This window comes from Carettochelys insculpta, chromosome 9 (genome assembly GCF_033958435.1).
Source record: "Carettochelys insculpta isolate YL-2023 chromosome 9, ASM3395843v1, whole genome shotgun sequence".
NCBI lineage: Eukaryota > Metazoa > Chordata > Testudines > Carettochelyidae > Carettochelys > Carettochelys insculpta.
This window is the reverse complement of record NC_134145.1, coordinates 34,666,429-34,682,997: the sequence shown is the minus strand read 5'-3', so window position 1 is coordinate 34,682,997 and position 16,569 is coordinate 34,666,429. Positions and strand designations below refer to the sequence as shown.

Below are 16,569 nucleotides of genomic sequence, written 5' to 3'. Positions count from 1 at the left end.
GCTATCACAAGAGAGAGCAAGAGGCGCCTTTACACATGACTATACTGTATTAACTCTACTGCCACTCTCTGCACTGTTAGCAGAGTCATGAATGTCGAACTGCGATATTCCACACTACAGGGCCAGCAGAGGTGTGCCACACAGAAATTCTGCCACAGTGACGTGGATGTATCAGTTATTTTCTGTCTGTTACTGGGTTTTTTTCCAATGTAATTGTTAGAGGTAGAATGGTTAGTGCAAAGGTATGGGAGTCAGAACTTCAGGCTTCTATTTAATCTACAATTTAACATACTCACTAGAGAGAACTATTGAATCCAATCTGTGCTGAGCAACCCAACCTGGAGTCTATTCCCACCTGAAAATCAGGCCATTTCTGTATCGGTTTCCCTATCTGGAATAATACCTATCGGAGAAGTTGTTATGGTTTAATTAAAGTTTGTAAAGCACATTATGTGAATTATAATTTGAGATATTTGTAGGAAAGATACTACCCAAGTGCCAAAGCTGCAAAGTAATAACATTGGTGGGTTAAATGCTTCCTTTGTGTTTTTACTGTCAATTATAGAAATTTACCACACATAACGCTAAATGTATAATCGTCTTTCATGATTTTATCGGCTATAGTAATGCAAGACTCTTAACTGTGTTACAAGCCTTCTTTAGTTAAACAAGAAGCATAGTGTAATTCACGGGATGGAAAGGTTAAACAAAGGAGTCTTTACCTTTCAAAGATGTCTGCCAGTTAAATAACAAGCTGCCTCTAGGAGCACTTTGATGTAGAGTAATTGTTGGTTTTTGACCTTCAAAAGATGATCAAAAAGATAAAATCGAACAACCTAGCCTCTTGGCATTCTATGAAATGAGGTAATTGAACACATTTCTTCCCAGTCAGTTTAGAGACTAAATAGAGTTACTCTCTATGCTACTATCTCACTGAAAACTGTGGTGCACAACACTTAGGCCCTTGGCTTTGAGGTGCCAGCTAGGGGCATGCAGGCCTGCCAATAGGGTGGTGGGGGGCTAGAAAAGCAGTTGCATGGCTTTCAGTGCAAACACACCATCAAACTTCAAGGGTTCCCAAGATAGAAAGGGTGTGTTTGAGGGCAGAAAACAAACACAACAGCTGTGATTAGCCCAGGGACATGGCACTTGTTCCCCTGTGACATCCATCTCAGAGCCTCTCTCTTTGTTCTTTTAATCAGGCTAACTCTCTTTCCTAATGTATGTTTCATATCCATTCTTGACCCCTGTTTTTTTCTTCCCTCTAACCTGATCATGGCTTCTCTTGGACCACCACCCTGAGATGCACCCCACCTGTTGCTTTACCTGTTTAAAGTATGGAAAAGTCTGGTAAAGCAGAAAGTGTATTTGGTGTTTTTAATGTTGGCCAGTGCCCTAAGCACTGCCAAGGATGGGAGTATTAATTATGTTATCAAATATTCTTGTCTGGGCAACTGTGACCCTATTGCCCTGGCATCTCCTTAGGTAAAATGATGAAATACATATTCAGTCAATCGGTACAATGGCTTGAAAGTTGTGTAGAGAACTCTGTCTCCTAACATGAAAATGAACATCTCCTCTTGTCCCACTCTGTGCCCTGCCCGTGCCCTCTGCCTACCCATGTACACTGTGGCTAACAAGCTGCTCTTGAGCTCTTGATGATGTCAATCATCTCAGTCCATCACTTGATTTAATCTAAACTTTTTCTAAATGTCTTGATCCTCTTTTGAGGTGTGTGATATCCCTGCTGCTTAGTGGAGAAGTGTCTAGAATATCTTGATATCAACTGTCTCAATAATGCTCAAATTATAGTTATTTGATGATAATTTCTGTGAGAAATTAAAATAATGGCATTATTTTGAACAGAGTGGACTGACTAGGGGGATTTTGGGAGTTGATTAGTGGGATGTGGAGATGAGCTCCCAGGATCTACAGTATAGGTCGTGTCAGAGGACTTGGAGCCAGATTATGGAGATATTTGTGGCAGAATTTTCTCTTGTCTGTTCTGGGAATGAGGGTTGCTGTCTTCCCTGTAAAATAGGCTGTTAGGACCAGGTTTGAAATTCTCCATAAAGCCCAGTATTTACTATAATCATAGAATCTTAGGGCTGAAAGGGACCTCAGGAGGTCATTGAGTCCAGCCCAAAGCAAGATCAACCCTAATTAAATCATCCCAGTTAGAAATTTGTCAAGCCAGGACTTAAAAACCTCTAGGGATGGAGATTCTAACACCTCTCTTGGCACCACATTTCAGTGCTTCACCACCCTCCTGGTGAAGTAATTTTTCTTAATATCAAACCTACGCCTCTTGCTCTGTAACTTGAGAACATTGCTTCTTGTTTTGCCATCCCTCACTACTGAGTACAACTTCTCTCCATCCTCTTTAGAGCTCCCTTTCAGGAAGTTGAAGGCTGCTATCAAATCGTCCCTCACGCTTCTCTTCTGCAAACTAAATAAGCCCAAGCCCCTCAGCCTCTCCTTAATGTCATGTACTCCAGCCCCCTAATCATTTTCATTGCCCTCTGCTGGACCCTTTGTAATGTATCGACATCCATCCTATACTGGGGGACCCAGAACTGGATGCAGTGTTCCAGTGGTGGCCTCACTGGTGCTGAATAGAGGGAAATAACTTCTCTAGATCTACTGGAAATGCTCCTCCTAATGCACCCCAATATACCATTAACCTTCTTGGCTACAAGGGCACACTGTTGAGCCATATCTAGCCCCTGATCCACTGTAATCCCCAGGTCCTTTCCTGCTTCACTGCTATTTAGCTAGTCAGCACCCAGCCTGTAACAGTGCTTGGGATTCTTCTGTCCCAAGTGCAGGGCTCTGCATGTGTCCTAGTTGAACCTCATCAGATTTATTTTGGCCCAATCCTTCAATTTATCTAGGTCACTCTAGACCCTAGCTCTACCGTCCAACATATCTACCTGTCCCTCCCACCCCAGCTTAGTGTTAGTTGCAGATTTGCTGAGAGTGCAATCCATTCCCTTATCTAGATGGTCGTTTATAAAGATGTTGAACAATACCAGCTCCAGAACCAATACTTGGGACACTCCACTTGAAACCAACCGCCAACCAAACATTAAGCCATTGTTCACTACCCCATTGGGCCTGATCATTTAGCCAGCTTTCTATCAACCTTATAGTCCATTTATCCAATCCATACTTCCCTAACTTGTGGGCAAGAATATCAAAAGCTTTTCTAAAGTCAAGGTATATCACTACATCCATTGAGTTCCCAACGTTCAAATAGCCAGTTAACTCATCATAGAAGATAATCAGATTGGTCAGGTGATGACTTGTCCTTTGTGAATTCATGTTGACTGTTCCTGTTCACTTTCCCCTCTTCCAAGTGCTTCAAAATGGATTCTTTGAGGATCCCCTCCATGATTGTTTCAGGGACTGAAGTAAGGCTGACCGGTCTATAGTTCCCCTGGATTGTCCTTCTTTAAAGATGGGCACTACATTTATCTTTTTCCAGTTATCCAGGACCTCTGCTGATCTCCATGAGTTTTCAAAGATAAAGGCCAATGGCTCTGCAATGATGTTTGCCAATTCCTTCCGTACCTTTGGATGCATTAAATCTAGACCCATGGATTTGTTTATATTTAGCTTTTCTAAATAGTGCTTAACCTGTTCTTTCCCCACCAAGGGCTGCCCACCTACTTCCCATACTGCATTGCCTAGTGCCATAGGCTTGGAGCTGACCTCCTCTGTTAAGACAGAGGCGAAAAAAGACTAGATTGGCAGGTTTGTGATACTGTCTCAGGCAGAAGCAGGCAAAGAATGGGGACTTCTCAGTTTACATCTCTTGTGTAGGAGACAGCATGCTCTCAATGCAGCTGAAGGCAAGGCAGTCATAATGCTTTCATGTGCGCCCCACAATAATTAACTTTCCATTGAAGTCTGATTATCAGTGGCTGTTGAGGGGTTCATAGAGCATGGACCAGGAGGGCTGTTTCACCTTTGTCCAGAGGGTGACAGTTTGTCATTGTTTTGTGCAATGAGGTAATGCTTCAGGTCCTGCTGTCACTAGACTGGTGCTACCAGCAGGCTGGGACAGACTTATGTGTGAGGCCCACTGACTGTCGCATCCATTTTATTCTGCTGCCTCTTCACTTCAGGAACTATATTATCAAAGTAGCCTGAACCCATGAGAAAAATTAACTCAAGAACTCACAGTATTCACAAAAAATGCTCCATGAAAATCAAAGCTAGGCAGACCCTGCTGCTGCTGCTGCCAATAGCAGCCTAACTGAACAGCCCATGCCAGGTGTATTAGCGCTTGGCTTTTTGCAGGAGGCACAGCTTTTCAAAAATTCAAGAGTGTGGCTACTAAGGGCAGGTCTACACTATGGGGGATGGTCGAATTAAGGTACTCAACTTCATCGACGTGAATTACATAGCTAAAGTTGACCTACCTTAATTTGGGCTTCCGCGCCATCTCCACTAATGGAGCTTGATGGGAGCCCTTACTCCTAACGGGAGGCAGGAATGCCGCAGTTGATGGGGGTGCCCTGTAAATTAGCTTAGCGCGTCCCCACTAGTCTTGCTAAATTGAACTCTGGCAGATCGACTGCAGCAGGGTCGATCTTTCCTGTAGTCGACCTTCCCTGTAGTGTAGTTACCCTCGAAGACACAAAAGCACTAAAGGTGATAAGAGTTCTACTTGTCTGTCCTGCTCAACTGATAGCAGCTCCTCCTCATTGTTTATCTGATGACTTGCGGTGATTTCCTCTCAGATATTTTTATAGTGTTTGCTCCACTTAAGTAATTTTTTAACTTCAATTATTGAACTTTGTTTTGCTGTGATCTTACTATCAGATATGGGCTTTGGTTTTCAGTAGATATGGTAATCCTGCAAAGGGTGAATACTCCAGCCTCCCCCTTTTAGATGGTAGTTTTGTTTGCCCTCCTGGTGGGTGTGAACCTTGTTTTCCAGACTGCAGGTTCAGATTATTCCCTCCATCTATGTTGTTGAGAAATGAGGGTTGCAGTTTTAACGTTCTCTTCTCTTTATCTCGCTGTCAAGATACTTGCTTTTATGAGCTGTCTCCAACAAATGTGTTCCATGATGACTTCATTCAGTTCTTCCCTCCCTGGCTTATCGTGTTAGTTAAAAGGTTTAACTATATAAGGTGGTTGCTGCATTTTTTCAGTTGTCTTTAACACTATTGTGTATATTGAATTTGTTGTAAGAATAGGAACCAGTGAGGAGTCTTCAGTGGGAGGAAAAAACACTCGTAGACACAAATTCAATACAAGCTTCAAAGCTGAAAAACGACATCACCAAAGTTACCTAACCAACTTTCCCGCACCCTTGGTAACCAGTGATATGTTTTCAGTGTAAACCCGACTACTGTCATCCCATACGGCTGTCACTTTGTGATTATCTGCAGTGCTTGACTCTGGATAAATTTGAAGGTCATGCTGATGAAACCCAATTGATTCATCAAGCTCTTAGTCTGCTGGAGGAAAACAAATTTTGGGCTGGAGTGGTCTTCCCTGACATTCCTGCTGAGGCCAACGACTTGCCACCTCATGTGAACTACATGATCCGAATGGATATAGATGCAGTGGAGAAGACAAATAAAATCAAAGACAGGTGATGATTTCTGCATTCCTTGGCCGTACCTGCCATTGAAGCAGTATCTGATTGTTTTATATATGATTTCATATATATATATATATATATATATATATATATATATATATATATATATATATATATATATATATAAAAAAATATGATCATTGAACCAGAACATGGGAACCCTCTCCAGTACTGGGGAAGCCAGAAGGTGGGTTAGAGTCTGCATGGAAATACAACTGCGAGAGATGTTTCAATTCAGTGGTGTTTCACATGCATAATGCCGAGCAGAACAGAAGTCACATCCAGATCCTAGTGTCTGGCTCTTAGGAATTGTGCCAGGGCTGGGCAGAGTGAAGGGGCAGAAGGGAGGATGGCTGGAGTAACCTGCACAGGGTGTTTAGGTGACCTTGCCATGCAGAGGTGGGGGAAAAAGTACCCCAAAAGTTACTTGAGTAAAAGCACAGCTGTGTGATGGGGAGATGTAATTAAGTAAAAGTATCTCTCTGAACAACTACTTTGGTAAAAGTAAAAAGCTGCTCTCAGAAGGGTGCTTTCCTTTTTACTTAATTATACTTTCCCCAAAGTGGCTGTAGTTTTACTCAAGTAAATATTTGAGGTACTTTTCTCACCTCTGTGCTATGCAGTGAGTGGAGAGGGAGTTTTACCCATTCCCTCCCCTTTGGCCCCCTGCATGTTGCCAAACATGATGTGCACAATGCCGTTGCTGTACAAGGGTCATCTGCCAGGTAGGATTTGCTTCATAAAGTGTTAGTATGGGTTTCTGAGGCTGCTTCAGCCATGGGCTGGGAGTTTCTAAGCCATGTTGCCAGCTCTTGTGATTTTATTGCAGGTCACATACCTGATAGTCTCAGCTTTCAGTTTAAAGAAAAGCAAGTTTCTAGCATCATAACTGCAAAGAAAAACTTGACAACATGGTATCTAAATGCTTCAATGAACACCACCCAACAAGCCAGTCCCAGAAGTTTTTGGAGCCTGATGCATGATTTTTGAGCACTAGTGGTTGAAAATACTATGACAGCTTAATAGAGTTGTGTAACAGGTACTGAAAACTGGCTTGTGTCACAAGAAATGGTCTGTGGGTTTTTCCCCTCTCCTGCAAAAAGTTTTGACAATGCTGTCACTAGATTTTTTGATGGACTTCTTGAAAACTCAGAAATTGAAAGATTTTTAGCTGAAACCCAAAAGACTTCAACTGAAACAGATTTACAAAAAAGCAAATGTTTTTGCAGAAGGCAGACATGCTTTGGGAAGCATTTAATTTAGTTAAAAATCCAATTTTGCACTCATAAAAAAATCCCACTTAAATTAAATTTTTGACTAGCCCTAGTCACTAGCTTAAATTCTGGGCATATGAATTAGTGACCTGATTTGGCTCTTCAGGACAGAGACTGAAAGGTCAGACACATAATGGAGCGAATCTGTTCAAAGCCTTCAATAGTAAAAAGTAAATACATAAAAAATTCAAGTAAAAAGCTTAGGTTTTACAGAGACTAGTGGGAGCAGAGAGAGAGTCTGTCTTGTTGAATCCCTAACACTTTTTAAATCAAACAAAACAAAACAAAATCCATAAATACCAGAAATCAAATTTGAACAAATTTGGAACATTGCAACATATAACAACTGCTTTATTTTTCATCCCACCCATCACCACCACCACTACTTTGTTAATTTTTGACCAAAATTACCATTTTACATAACAGTGTTGACAACTTAAAGACGAAACAAAACAAAATCTAAATTCTCTGAATCAGGATAGTCTGAATCCCTTCTCAAGAAATGGAGCCTGACAGCTATAACTTGGAAGGAACAGCGCTTGGTGGAGCCCCTGGGAAATCTTTGGTAAGTTTTCCCTTTCTTAAATTGTTCACCAGCCAGAGTGATTTCCATGTGTTTTTTTCTTCTCAGGTACTGGGACCCTGGTCCAAGGGCTGACCCAGTGGATGATTTACGTAACATCTGGGGAGGGTTTGCGTATCTGCAAGACATGATTGAACATGGGATTATAAAGACCCAGACCAACGCTGAAGTGCCATCGGGAATCTACCTGCAACAAATGCCCTATCCCTGCTTTGTAGATGATATGTGAGTAAGACCAGCCTGTGATCCTATTTCTGATAACTAATTGGGTGGCTGGATGATGCAGTGGGTTTTCAGGAAGCTCGACTGCTTTTGCCTTTGATCTTGTTTAGAAGCCAGAAAGAAGTCCCAGGACTGAGGCATTAGTGAAATTCCCCAAGGAGCCAGGGTTGTGCTTCCCTGGTTAACACAGATAAGAAAATTGGAGAAGCAGGAAAAAGTCCAGTACTGTGGAATTTTGAAAAAAAGGACACTGGAGAGTCGGGTCCTGCTCTTGCTAAAATCAGGCAACAAAATCCATTGACTTTCATAGCAGCAGGAGAATGCCTGTAAACTGGAAGCACATAGAAAATTGCCAAGTTCATAGCTAAGCCTGTGAGAGCTGAATGGGGAAATGAAGAAAAAAGGCTAATTTTATCAAAATGAAATAAACTTTTTTGATGTTTAAAATGGGCCCATGCACAGACCCCTGCGTGCATACAAAACAGGTGTTCACATCTGCATCTACAAAAATGATCCACAGGTAGCTCCTTCTGCATTGGCAGATGCAGTTACCTGTGGATATAAAGCAGATACTCGTGGATTTGCAGGGCTTAATCCATGCGGAGAACATTTCCCCGTAACATGTTGACTCTGAATCATGCATAGTTCTACTTCCAGGAATCGTGCTGTTCTCTTTCTCACTAGCACTGCAACTATATCATTTGTGTTATCGTTCCCTGCCGCTCAGTAACTCTTGGGTTTGATCACCAAGAGGGATTTTTACAGCTGCAGAAACCCAAACCATTCAAAGATTGCTGAGGGCTGGTCTACTTTGAACAAATTACATTGGCATAACTACATCTCTCGGGGATTGACAAATTCTCCCCCCCGAGAGATGCAGTTAGGTTGACCTAAACCCCTGTGTGGACAGCGCTGTGTTGACAGAAGAATTCTTCCATTAGCCTCGCTCGCCCATCTGGTAATGGAAGATTCCCTGCAGTGTGGGCCTCCTGGTGCTGTAGGAAGTGTCTGCCCTGCAATGCTATACAGGCCTGCTGACTAGGGGGAGAGGGGAAGGGACGGCATCGGCACCCAGAGCGCCGGGCACTTTTGAGTGCTATGTTGGCACCGCTCTAGCTGTGTGCTGCTGTGAGACAGTGTGGGAGGGGAGCCTTTCAAGGCACCTTGGAGGACTAAATGTCCTAGGCCCAGGCTCTTCCTCCCGTGGCCCCGCCCCTTCCAGGGCACACAGCCAGGTCACCCCTCCCACCTTGCCCTGGGGCCTGCAGCATGGCAGGTGAGCTGCTGTAGGGGTTTAAGAGTAGACAGCCTTCGGCCTGCAACTGTCACACGTGGCTGTGGGGTGACCCCAGAAAACCACAGGCAGACATCATGTTTAGATGTGGGCCCTTCAGAAAACCTTGTTAAATGATGGTGACTAGACCCTTTTGGAAGAGGTGTGCAGTGTGTTGCTTTTGGGTTGACACTCCCATGCTGGGGGCAACCAACCACTGCAGATCCCAGGCCAAGGTGTAATGGGGATGGCTCCATGTCCCAGAAGGGGTGTGGCCTCAGGTGGAAGGGGTGGGGCCTTGGGCAATCAGCCCTTAGTGAAACCCAGACCACAGTGCCCCCCCTCCCCACACCAACATTCAGAGTCACAAGGAGCAGTGTTACAGTGCTCTGGTTGCAAATTCAAAGGGGCCCAGGGCTCTGGCCACTACCACAGTAGCATTGACAGCAGCATGGAGCTCCAGACCCCTTGGAATCTCCAGGTCCCAGAGCAGCTGCCCTCTTGACATTCCCAGTAAGTGGGTCTGCTCCCATGCTTGCCAGTCTGTGGAGTGGAGTTCCTGCAAGATGCCGAAGCAAGAGGCCCTTCCCATCCTGTCCCCATAAAGCATTTTCTTTTGGTTCAACAGGCCAGATTGCTCTCTGGATGCTTTCAGTGGGAAAGTGGTGTTTTCCTGCCTGTTTTGCTGACTGGCACCATCGTGCTAATGCACTTGAGGACCTGGTAGTACTCAGAGCAGTCTGACTACTCCTGAAAGCATCGTTTCCTTTCATTTTCACAGTCACGTGCTTCTGCCCCATACCGAAAGAAGTGGGTTGGGTTCCCCCTGGCTTTTCTGGTCAGTTTCATTCAAATGTTACCATCATCAGCCTAGTCAGATACCTCAAGAGCTTTTTTTGCCTCACAAGAGGAAACGTGTTGTATGGTAGCTCCTTGTCAGCCTAAATGTGTTCTCCATGGCTACCTTTTACTGCCAATATCTGTTGTAGGCGCAGGGAACAAAACCAAGGCAGCCATGGGTAAAAGGTTCCAGTTTGAGACCTTGAACGAACCAGTGCTAATGAAGCTCTCTGATGCACCAGTGTAGACTTTTTTAAGCTAGATTTTGTCTGAGACAGGCTCAAGACCTTCCAAGATGATGTTTTGTGTACAACTTAGCCTCTGGCTACTTTTAATAGTTAATCTTTATTGGTTTATTTGACTATTTTACTTAGGGGATCATTTCAAACATATAACATTAACATCTGTCTCAAAACATTCCTTGCAAGTTCTAATAGTGACAACATGGGACAGTGCTCAGAAAGTGGGGTGTGGGTCAGATCTGTATTTGACTACAGATAGGAAAGTCTCATAACCACTGTGTGCCTTTATTTCCCCATTTGTAACAGAGATAACACTTAGCCCCTGTAGATGGGGGCTGCAACGTTTAATTCATTTTTATTAATTCATTTGTCAAGTATTCTGAGTCTTTGTGAGAGGTTAATACAGTCTTAGACTGGGATTTTCAGAGAACCCAAACCATAGACACCTTTGAAATGCTCAGCCATGATAAGTGCAGCAAATTCTTCATATCTCTTTTTCTTTCTCCCTTTCTTCACTTTTGTCCAAATCCTGGCCTGGTTTATCTGTATTTCACTTACTTGTCTCTCCATGCACGGGTAGCTTCATGATTACCCTGAATCGCTCCTTCCCTATCTTCATGGTGCTGGCTTGGATTTATTCAGTCTCCATGATTGTGAAGAGCATTGTGCTGGAGAAGGAAATGAGATTGAAAGAAGCCATGAAGAACCGGGGAGTTACTAATGGGGTTATCTGGTACACCTGGTTCCTAGACAGCTTCATCGTGATGGCTGTGAGCGTGTCTCTCCTGACAGCACTAATTACGGTAAGGATTAGCTTGGGAGGGACTTTAGAAAGCCCCAAGGCTGCAGTTCATGTTTGCACTGTTGATATTAGCTGTCCATCAAGAAACAATAGCTCTACAGAAGGAGACCAGAACCACTGGTGGCCTACTCTAGTTTTAGCACGTAGAATCTTCATTCTTGTAAGCAGCCCTCCAGGCTGCCTCAGCATTTGGCAGAGACAGAGAGAGATAAGTTCACTAATGAGACTTATTGTAAGACTGTCTGCATGGGGATGTGTCAATCCTGATTACACTGACAAGTCATGTTCCATTACCAGTATACAGGGACAAGCCTTTCAATATGTATCACTGCTTCAGAGGTAGAAGATCTCAATCAGAGGAATTCTAATCTTTTCATTCTCCGTCCGAGCCATTTATCATAGGCTGTGGTTACTTGCTTTTGAAAGTATAGGGCACTATCATACATCGGGGGGAGGCATTAGGGACTGACTCAAGCCTATTCTATCCCTCTCTCTCTGGAAAGCATTCTCCTGCCTCCTTAGTTTCAGAATTGCTGCTTTTTCCAAGTGGCTTTGTTAGAACTGGACCCAAATTCCAAGGCCATGCAATCCTTTTCTTGAACTGAGTGGGACTGGCTGGTTCCTTAACTGGTGCTGCTCTGGCAAGAAAGAGTTACCTGGCGTTTTCCCCCAGTGCTCTGAACTATTAAAAATACAGCATCCAAAGTCAGTCTGAGCTCTCTAACCAATCCTGTCCCTACAAGCTAACAGTGCATTGCACTCCTAGGGCTTGTCTACACCCTTAACTATACTGGCATAGTTAAAGTGATACAACCTGCCTAGTGTGGAAGCCAAAATAATTGTTCCACTAGCCATATGGGACTAACCATACCATTACAGCTTCATCCGTACTAGGACCTGCACTAGTATAACTATATGGCAACTGGCCTAGCTACACTGGGATAAAAATTGTATGGCAGCAAGCTCTTAAAGGAACAAAAAAGCCCTTCTCTGTTAGGGGTAAACTGACAATCAGTTGAGACAGCACTTTACCGTGAGCGGGAACATTAAAGATTCAAAGGCACTAAGGAAGTAAGGTCAACAAAAGTTCATCCAGGGGGTTACTTTATACAAAAAGGATTCTGGGACATCTTAGTCATTCTCAGCCTTCACGGGCTCTGGGAATGTGACTGTCATTTGACTGCAGAACATAGTGCTTTTTAATCCCACTCGCAGATTTTCTTTTTTAAATGTCAGTCCCACCCTCTCTCCGGGGGGTGGGGGGTGTCGGGGGGAGAACAATGGCAATTTGTTCTGACAGTTGAGACAGTTTTATTTTGACAGAATTGGTTTCCAGGCAGACATGTCTCACTTGGATTTGTACGGATGTAAAGTCTGCCGGGAGCCTTCCTTTGAAGAATGCAGAGGGAGAACATTAGATTTTTCACTTGTTACAAAGACAACAGAAAGTCATCACATAGAACTCTGGGCTGGGCAGTCATTGAGACTAGCAACAGCGTCAAGTGCCTCAGAGCTAGTGAGCAGAAATGAAATCAGACCACTGATTTAGTTTATCCTGTTTTTGTTTTGTTTTAATTGTAAAACCTTCAGGCTCCGGTAGAACTGCAGGAGAGGCAGATTAAGTAGATTAGGTAGAGTGGGTGGGTTAAATTGATTGAGCATTATAGATGTGGTACCAACAGTAGTTCTGAGCTTTGGGGCTACTTTGAGAGAGGTAAGGGCGCCTAATCTCATGTGGTTTCCTTTGGTTACAGTGTGGCGGGGTGCTTCGCTACAGCAATCCCCTCATCCTCTTTCTGTTTCTGCTGACATTCACCACAGCTACCATCATGCAGTGTTTCTTGCTCAGCACCTTCTTCTCCAAAGCAAACTTGGCAGCCACCTGCAGTGGAGTCATCTACTTCACCCTCTACCTGCCTCACGTTGTCTGCCTTGCTTGGCAGGACCGCATGACTATTAATCTGAAGATTATGGCAGTAAGAATGTTTTAGCCTCCCTCTGTAAAAATCTCTTACCTCAGGCTCTCTCTGGCTGTATAGCTTCTTTGTCCTGACTTTCTTGTGCCCCTATCTCTGTTCCTCTACTCAGTGTGTCAGTAACTGAGGCTACACGTGCATCTGACAAAGTGGGTCTTGCCCATGAAAGCTTTTTCTCCAATACAGCAGAAAATCCATTTAAGCTGTGCAACTCCAGCTACGTGAATAACATAGTTGGAGTTGACATAACTTTAGCTGAGTTACCACAGGTTCTACACCACAGGGAAGTCAATGGGAGAAACTCTACCATCAACTTCCCTTGCTCTTTTTGTCTGGAGTAGAGTCACATGTTGACAGAAGAGTGAACTGAGGTTGATTTCGCTTGTCTTAACTAGACCTACTAAATTGACCTCTGGTGGATCAATCCCAGAGAGTCAATCTGGGCTATAAGTATAAGAGAGGTAGCCATGTTAGTCTGTATCTTCAAGAACAACAAGAAGTCCTGTGGCACCTTATAGACTAACAGATATTTTGGAGCATAAGCTTTCGTGGGCACAGACCCACTTCATGCGATCTGGGGTATAATGTAGATGTAGCCTGAGAGTAGAGATGTGAGCCATCGTCCTCCTTCCTCACACTGATTTTTTTCACTGGCGAAAACTCAACTGACTTCAGTGGAGTTACTCCCAGCTCAGTGAGCCACTGTCAATTAACTTAGGCTGAGAAGTTAGCTGTCATAAGCAAATAAGCCTCTGATAAACCATAATCACTAGAAAGGTTTTCATGGCTTTTTTTTTTCATTTTAAAATTCAATAAAACTGGCCTTTTTAATGTAGACATGCCCCTGAAACATTTGCAACCTGTTCCTCAGTTTGCTGCGACATGAGAGAGAGCCACAAGTACAACTGGCTAGAAACAAATGCAAGTTGAATCTCTCTGGTCTGGCACCCTCAGGACCCGAGAGAATTTGCTGGACCATGGGAGGTCAGTATTGTCTAGTAGCATTACTAATGCTGCCCCTGCTTACTGGGCTCTTAGGAGACATTTAAGGGTCAATTACAGCTAAATGACAGCACAGAACACAGAGAGCCAGGACTGCTGTCTGTAAACAAACTTTGTGGGACTGTGGGGAAACTGCCCCACCCATGGTAAGTGGTCATCTGACAAACTAAATCATACGAAATTATGGACGTTCCTGGATGAGAGCGTGCCAGAGTACAGATGTTCAACCTGTAAATACAAACTGTAAATTAAGAGGAAGTGGTGAAGACAGCAAAGTATCATTTTTAAATCATGTGAGATTTAAATAGGCCAGCTGCATTTTAACATAAGGACTAGAGAGCTATAGTAACATGACCTTAAATTGACTGAAATCTGCTTTCATGAAAACATTTGTATTCCTACGAGCATTTGCCAACTTGAAAAAGCATGTGTGTGTACAAGGGGTTCAAATTGACTTGACAGTGTGACCTTTAAACTAGAGATGGGCCAAATCCAGAACCTGAAATGCAAACTCCTTTGATTTGCACAGGGTACACAGTTGTGGTGCATGGTATTACAATTGGCTCAGGGGAATGACTGGTCCTCTAACTCTACTTAGATGGAGCCTGTAGATCGGGCTCTCTAATTGCACAAGGTCAAGCATTTTCTGCAAATGAAGGCCATAAAACCGGATCAAGCATCTGATTCTGTGGTGAGCTCACTGCCCTTAGCTCCACAGCATGAGTTTACATGGTTATAAAAGAAGGGAATCTGTGAGAAGGGAATCAGGCCATTGGTGACTGAACCCATGATAGGGAGCACTGGAGAAATGAGTTGCTGTGTATGTTGTGTCATGTTTGGGCTTATGTTGCTTTCTTAGTGCTTCACAGATTGTGAAATAGTGCTGGTTGGATGGGTGGTTTCTGCTTTTTGGCAAATAATCAAAAACTGGGAAAATTTCATCTGCAAGTAGAACATTTTAATTCTGAGATCCAACCACAGGGACACCCCCATTCCGTATGGCATGGGCCAGGCTACCTCTCCTGTGATGCAGCACAGCATCCCCTCTCCTTGAACTGTTGCATAGCTCGAGGGGGAAAGGTGGCCAGAGATTTCACTGGCCTGGTGGAACAATAACTGTGTACATCGATTGGAAAAGGGTGGGAGGTTGTGATTTTGCTCAGGCTGGGTCTTGTGTGAACTTTCCTTTCTGCACAGACACTGGCATTCCATGCACACTGTATAATTCCTTTGTCTTGGTGTTCCTTGTGTCCTCTTGTCTCTCCTGCTAATTTGAGAGTGCAATACACCTGGTAAAGAAGAGGAGACCTGGGCCACCATCCTACCTTTTATTTCACGTACATATTTCAGTCTGCTGAGGCTGATGACTTTTTGCATGCGCTCAAACTGTCAGAGTCATCTCCTTTGGTCTCCCTTTATGAAGAGATGACCAATGAGATTCACCCTCACATGAGCAAAAGCTACTCCATTGAACTCAGTGCTAACTGAGCCTATTTACGCCACGACTAAATTTAGTCCTCTGTGTCTAAATCATTCATAGAGTTGCCTTAGTCCTAGTCCTGAGATTAATGATGTCTCAGTGTCCTTCACTGAACACTTGGCCCCCCAGTGCTGGTCTACTGAAGATTGTGATTAAAATGAAACCTTTCCTTCAGTTCATCTTGATCATTCCCATGTGCAATCATACTTCATGCTTCAGCTCAATTTTTTTTTTACTGATGTTGGCTTTCCTTCTGCCTGAATCCCTGTTGTTTTACCTGTATTCCAGAGCTTGCTCTCGCCGGTGGCTTTTGGGTTCGGTACCGAATACTTGTCGCGCTATGAAGAGCAAGGTCTGGGGCTACAGTGGGACAATATCAGGACCAGCCCTCTTGAGGGAGATGAATACAGTTTTTTCTTCTCTATTGAGATGATGCTTTTCGATGCTTTGTTATATGGAGTGCTCACATGGTACCTTGAAAGTGTTTTTCCAGGTATGTCAATCTCTGACTTGTGGCAGAGGTGTAAATAACACTGTCCTAGGCTGATCTCTAGCTATCAATCTTAGCTAATACAGTAAGACTTTAATGGAGGGCAGATTACCCCACATCTGTCTACCTTCTTCCTGCTTCCTCTGACTGATGTGGTGCTGGTTCCTGGCAGACACAAGACATTGGATCAGATAGACCACAAGTCTAGTCCTTTCTGGAACCAGTTTTGAATATTTCCTTTTTCTCAATCCTCCTCCCTGCGTGCCCCCCCGCCCTTTTTTTTTTCTGTTTTGTATCTGGAAAAGGATGGGGTGAAAGGAAAACACATATTTGTGGCTTTTTGCCAAAAAAGGGAATATTTCATAAAACAATCTTTTCACAAAACTTCCATGCTCAGAAAAGACCATTTATAATCATTTGTTTTTTATTAGAAAAATTTTGACATGCTGTTGTGTTAGCCGATGGCCAAGGATGTTTGGTGAGGTGCCAGCTATGCCCGTTTTATACCATCCGTGACTTTAACTGCTAGGACGCACTGTCCCTTCGCGGCGGGCAGCCTGGGCTAGGCTGACGGATGCCCCAAGGTCCTAAACACCCGTGACTTTAACTGCTAGAGCTCAGAGCCCCTTCACAGTGGGCAGTCAACACTGACTGACAGGTGCCCCAATGGCAGCACTAAGAGTCTTTCCACACCCGTGACTTTAACTGCTAGAGCTCAGAGCCCCTTCGCAGTGGGCAGTCAGGATTGACTGACAGGCGCCCCAA

At 43.8% G+C, this 16,569-nt stretch overlaps 1 protein-coding gene across 1 annotated transcript in view; it reads left to right on the top strand.

Annotated features, from left to right (window-relative positions):
- The window catches only part of ABCA4 (ATP binding cassette subfamily A member 4), a 109,198-nt gene that overhangs the window by 32,977 nt on the left and 59,652 nt on the right, over positions 1–16,569 (top strand). Inside the window, exons 12-16 of the mRNA XM_075003286.1 lie at positions 5,406–5,611; positions 7,526–7,702; positions 10,635–10,857; positions 12,611–12,832; positions 15,603–15,807. Coding sequence (XP_074859387.1) covers positions 5,406–5,611; positions 7,526–7,702; positions 10,635–10,857; positions 12,611–12,832; positions 15,603–15,807 — 1,033 coding nt within the window. The remainder of the gene's footprint in view (positions 1–5,405; positions 5,612–7,525; positions 7,703–10,634; positions 10,858–12,610; positions 12,833–15,602; positions 15,808–16,569) is intronic.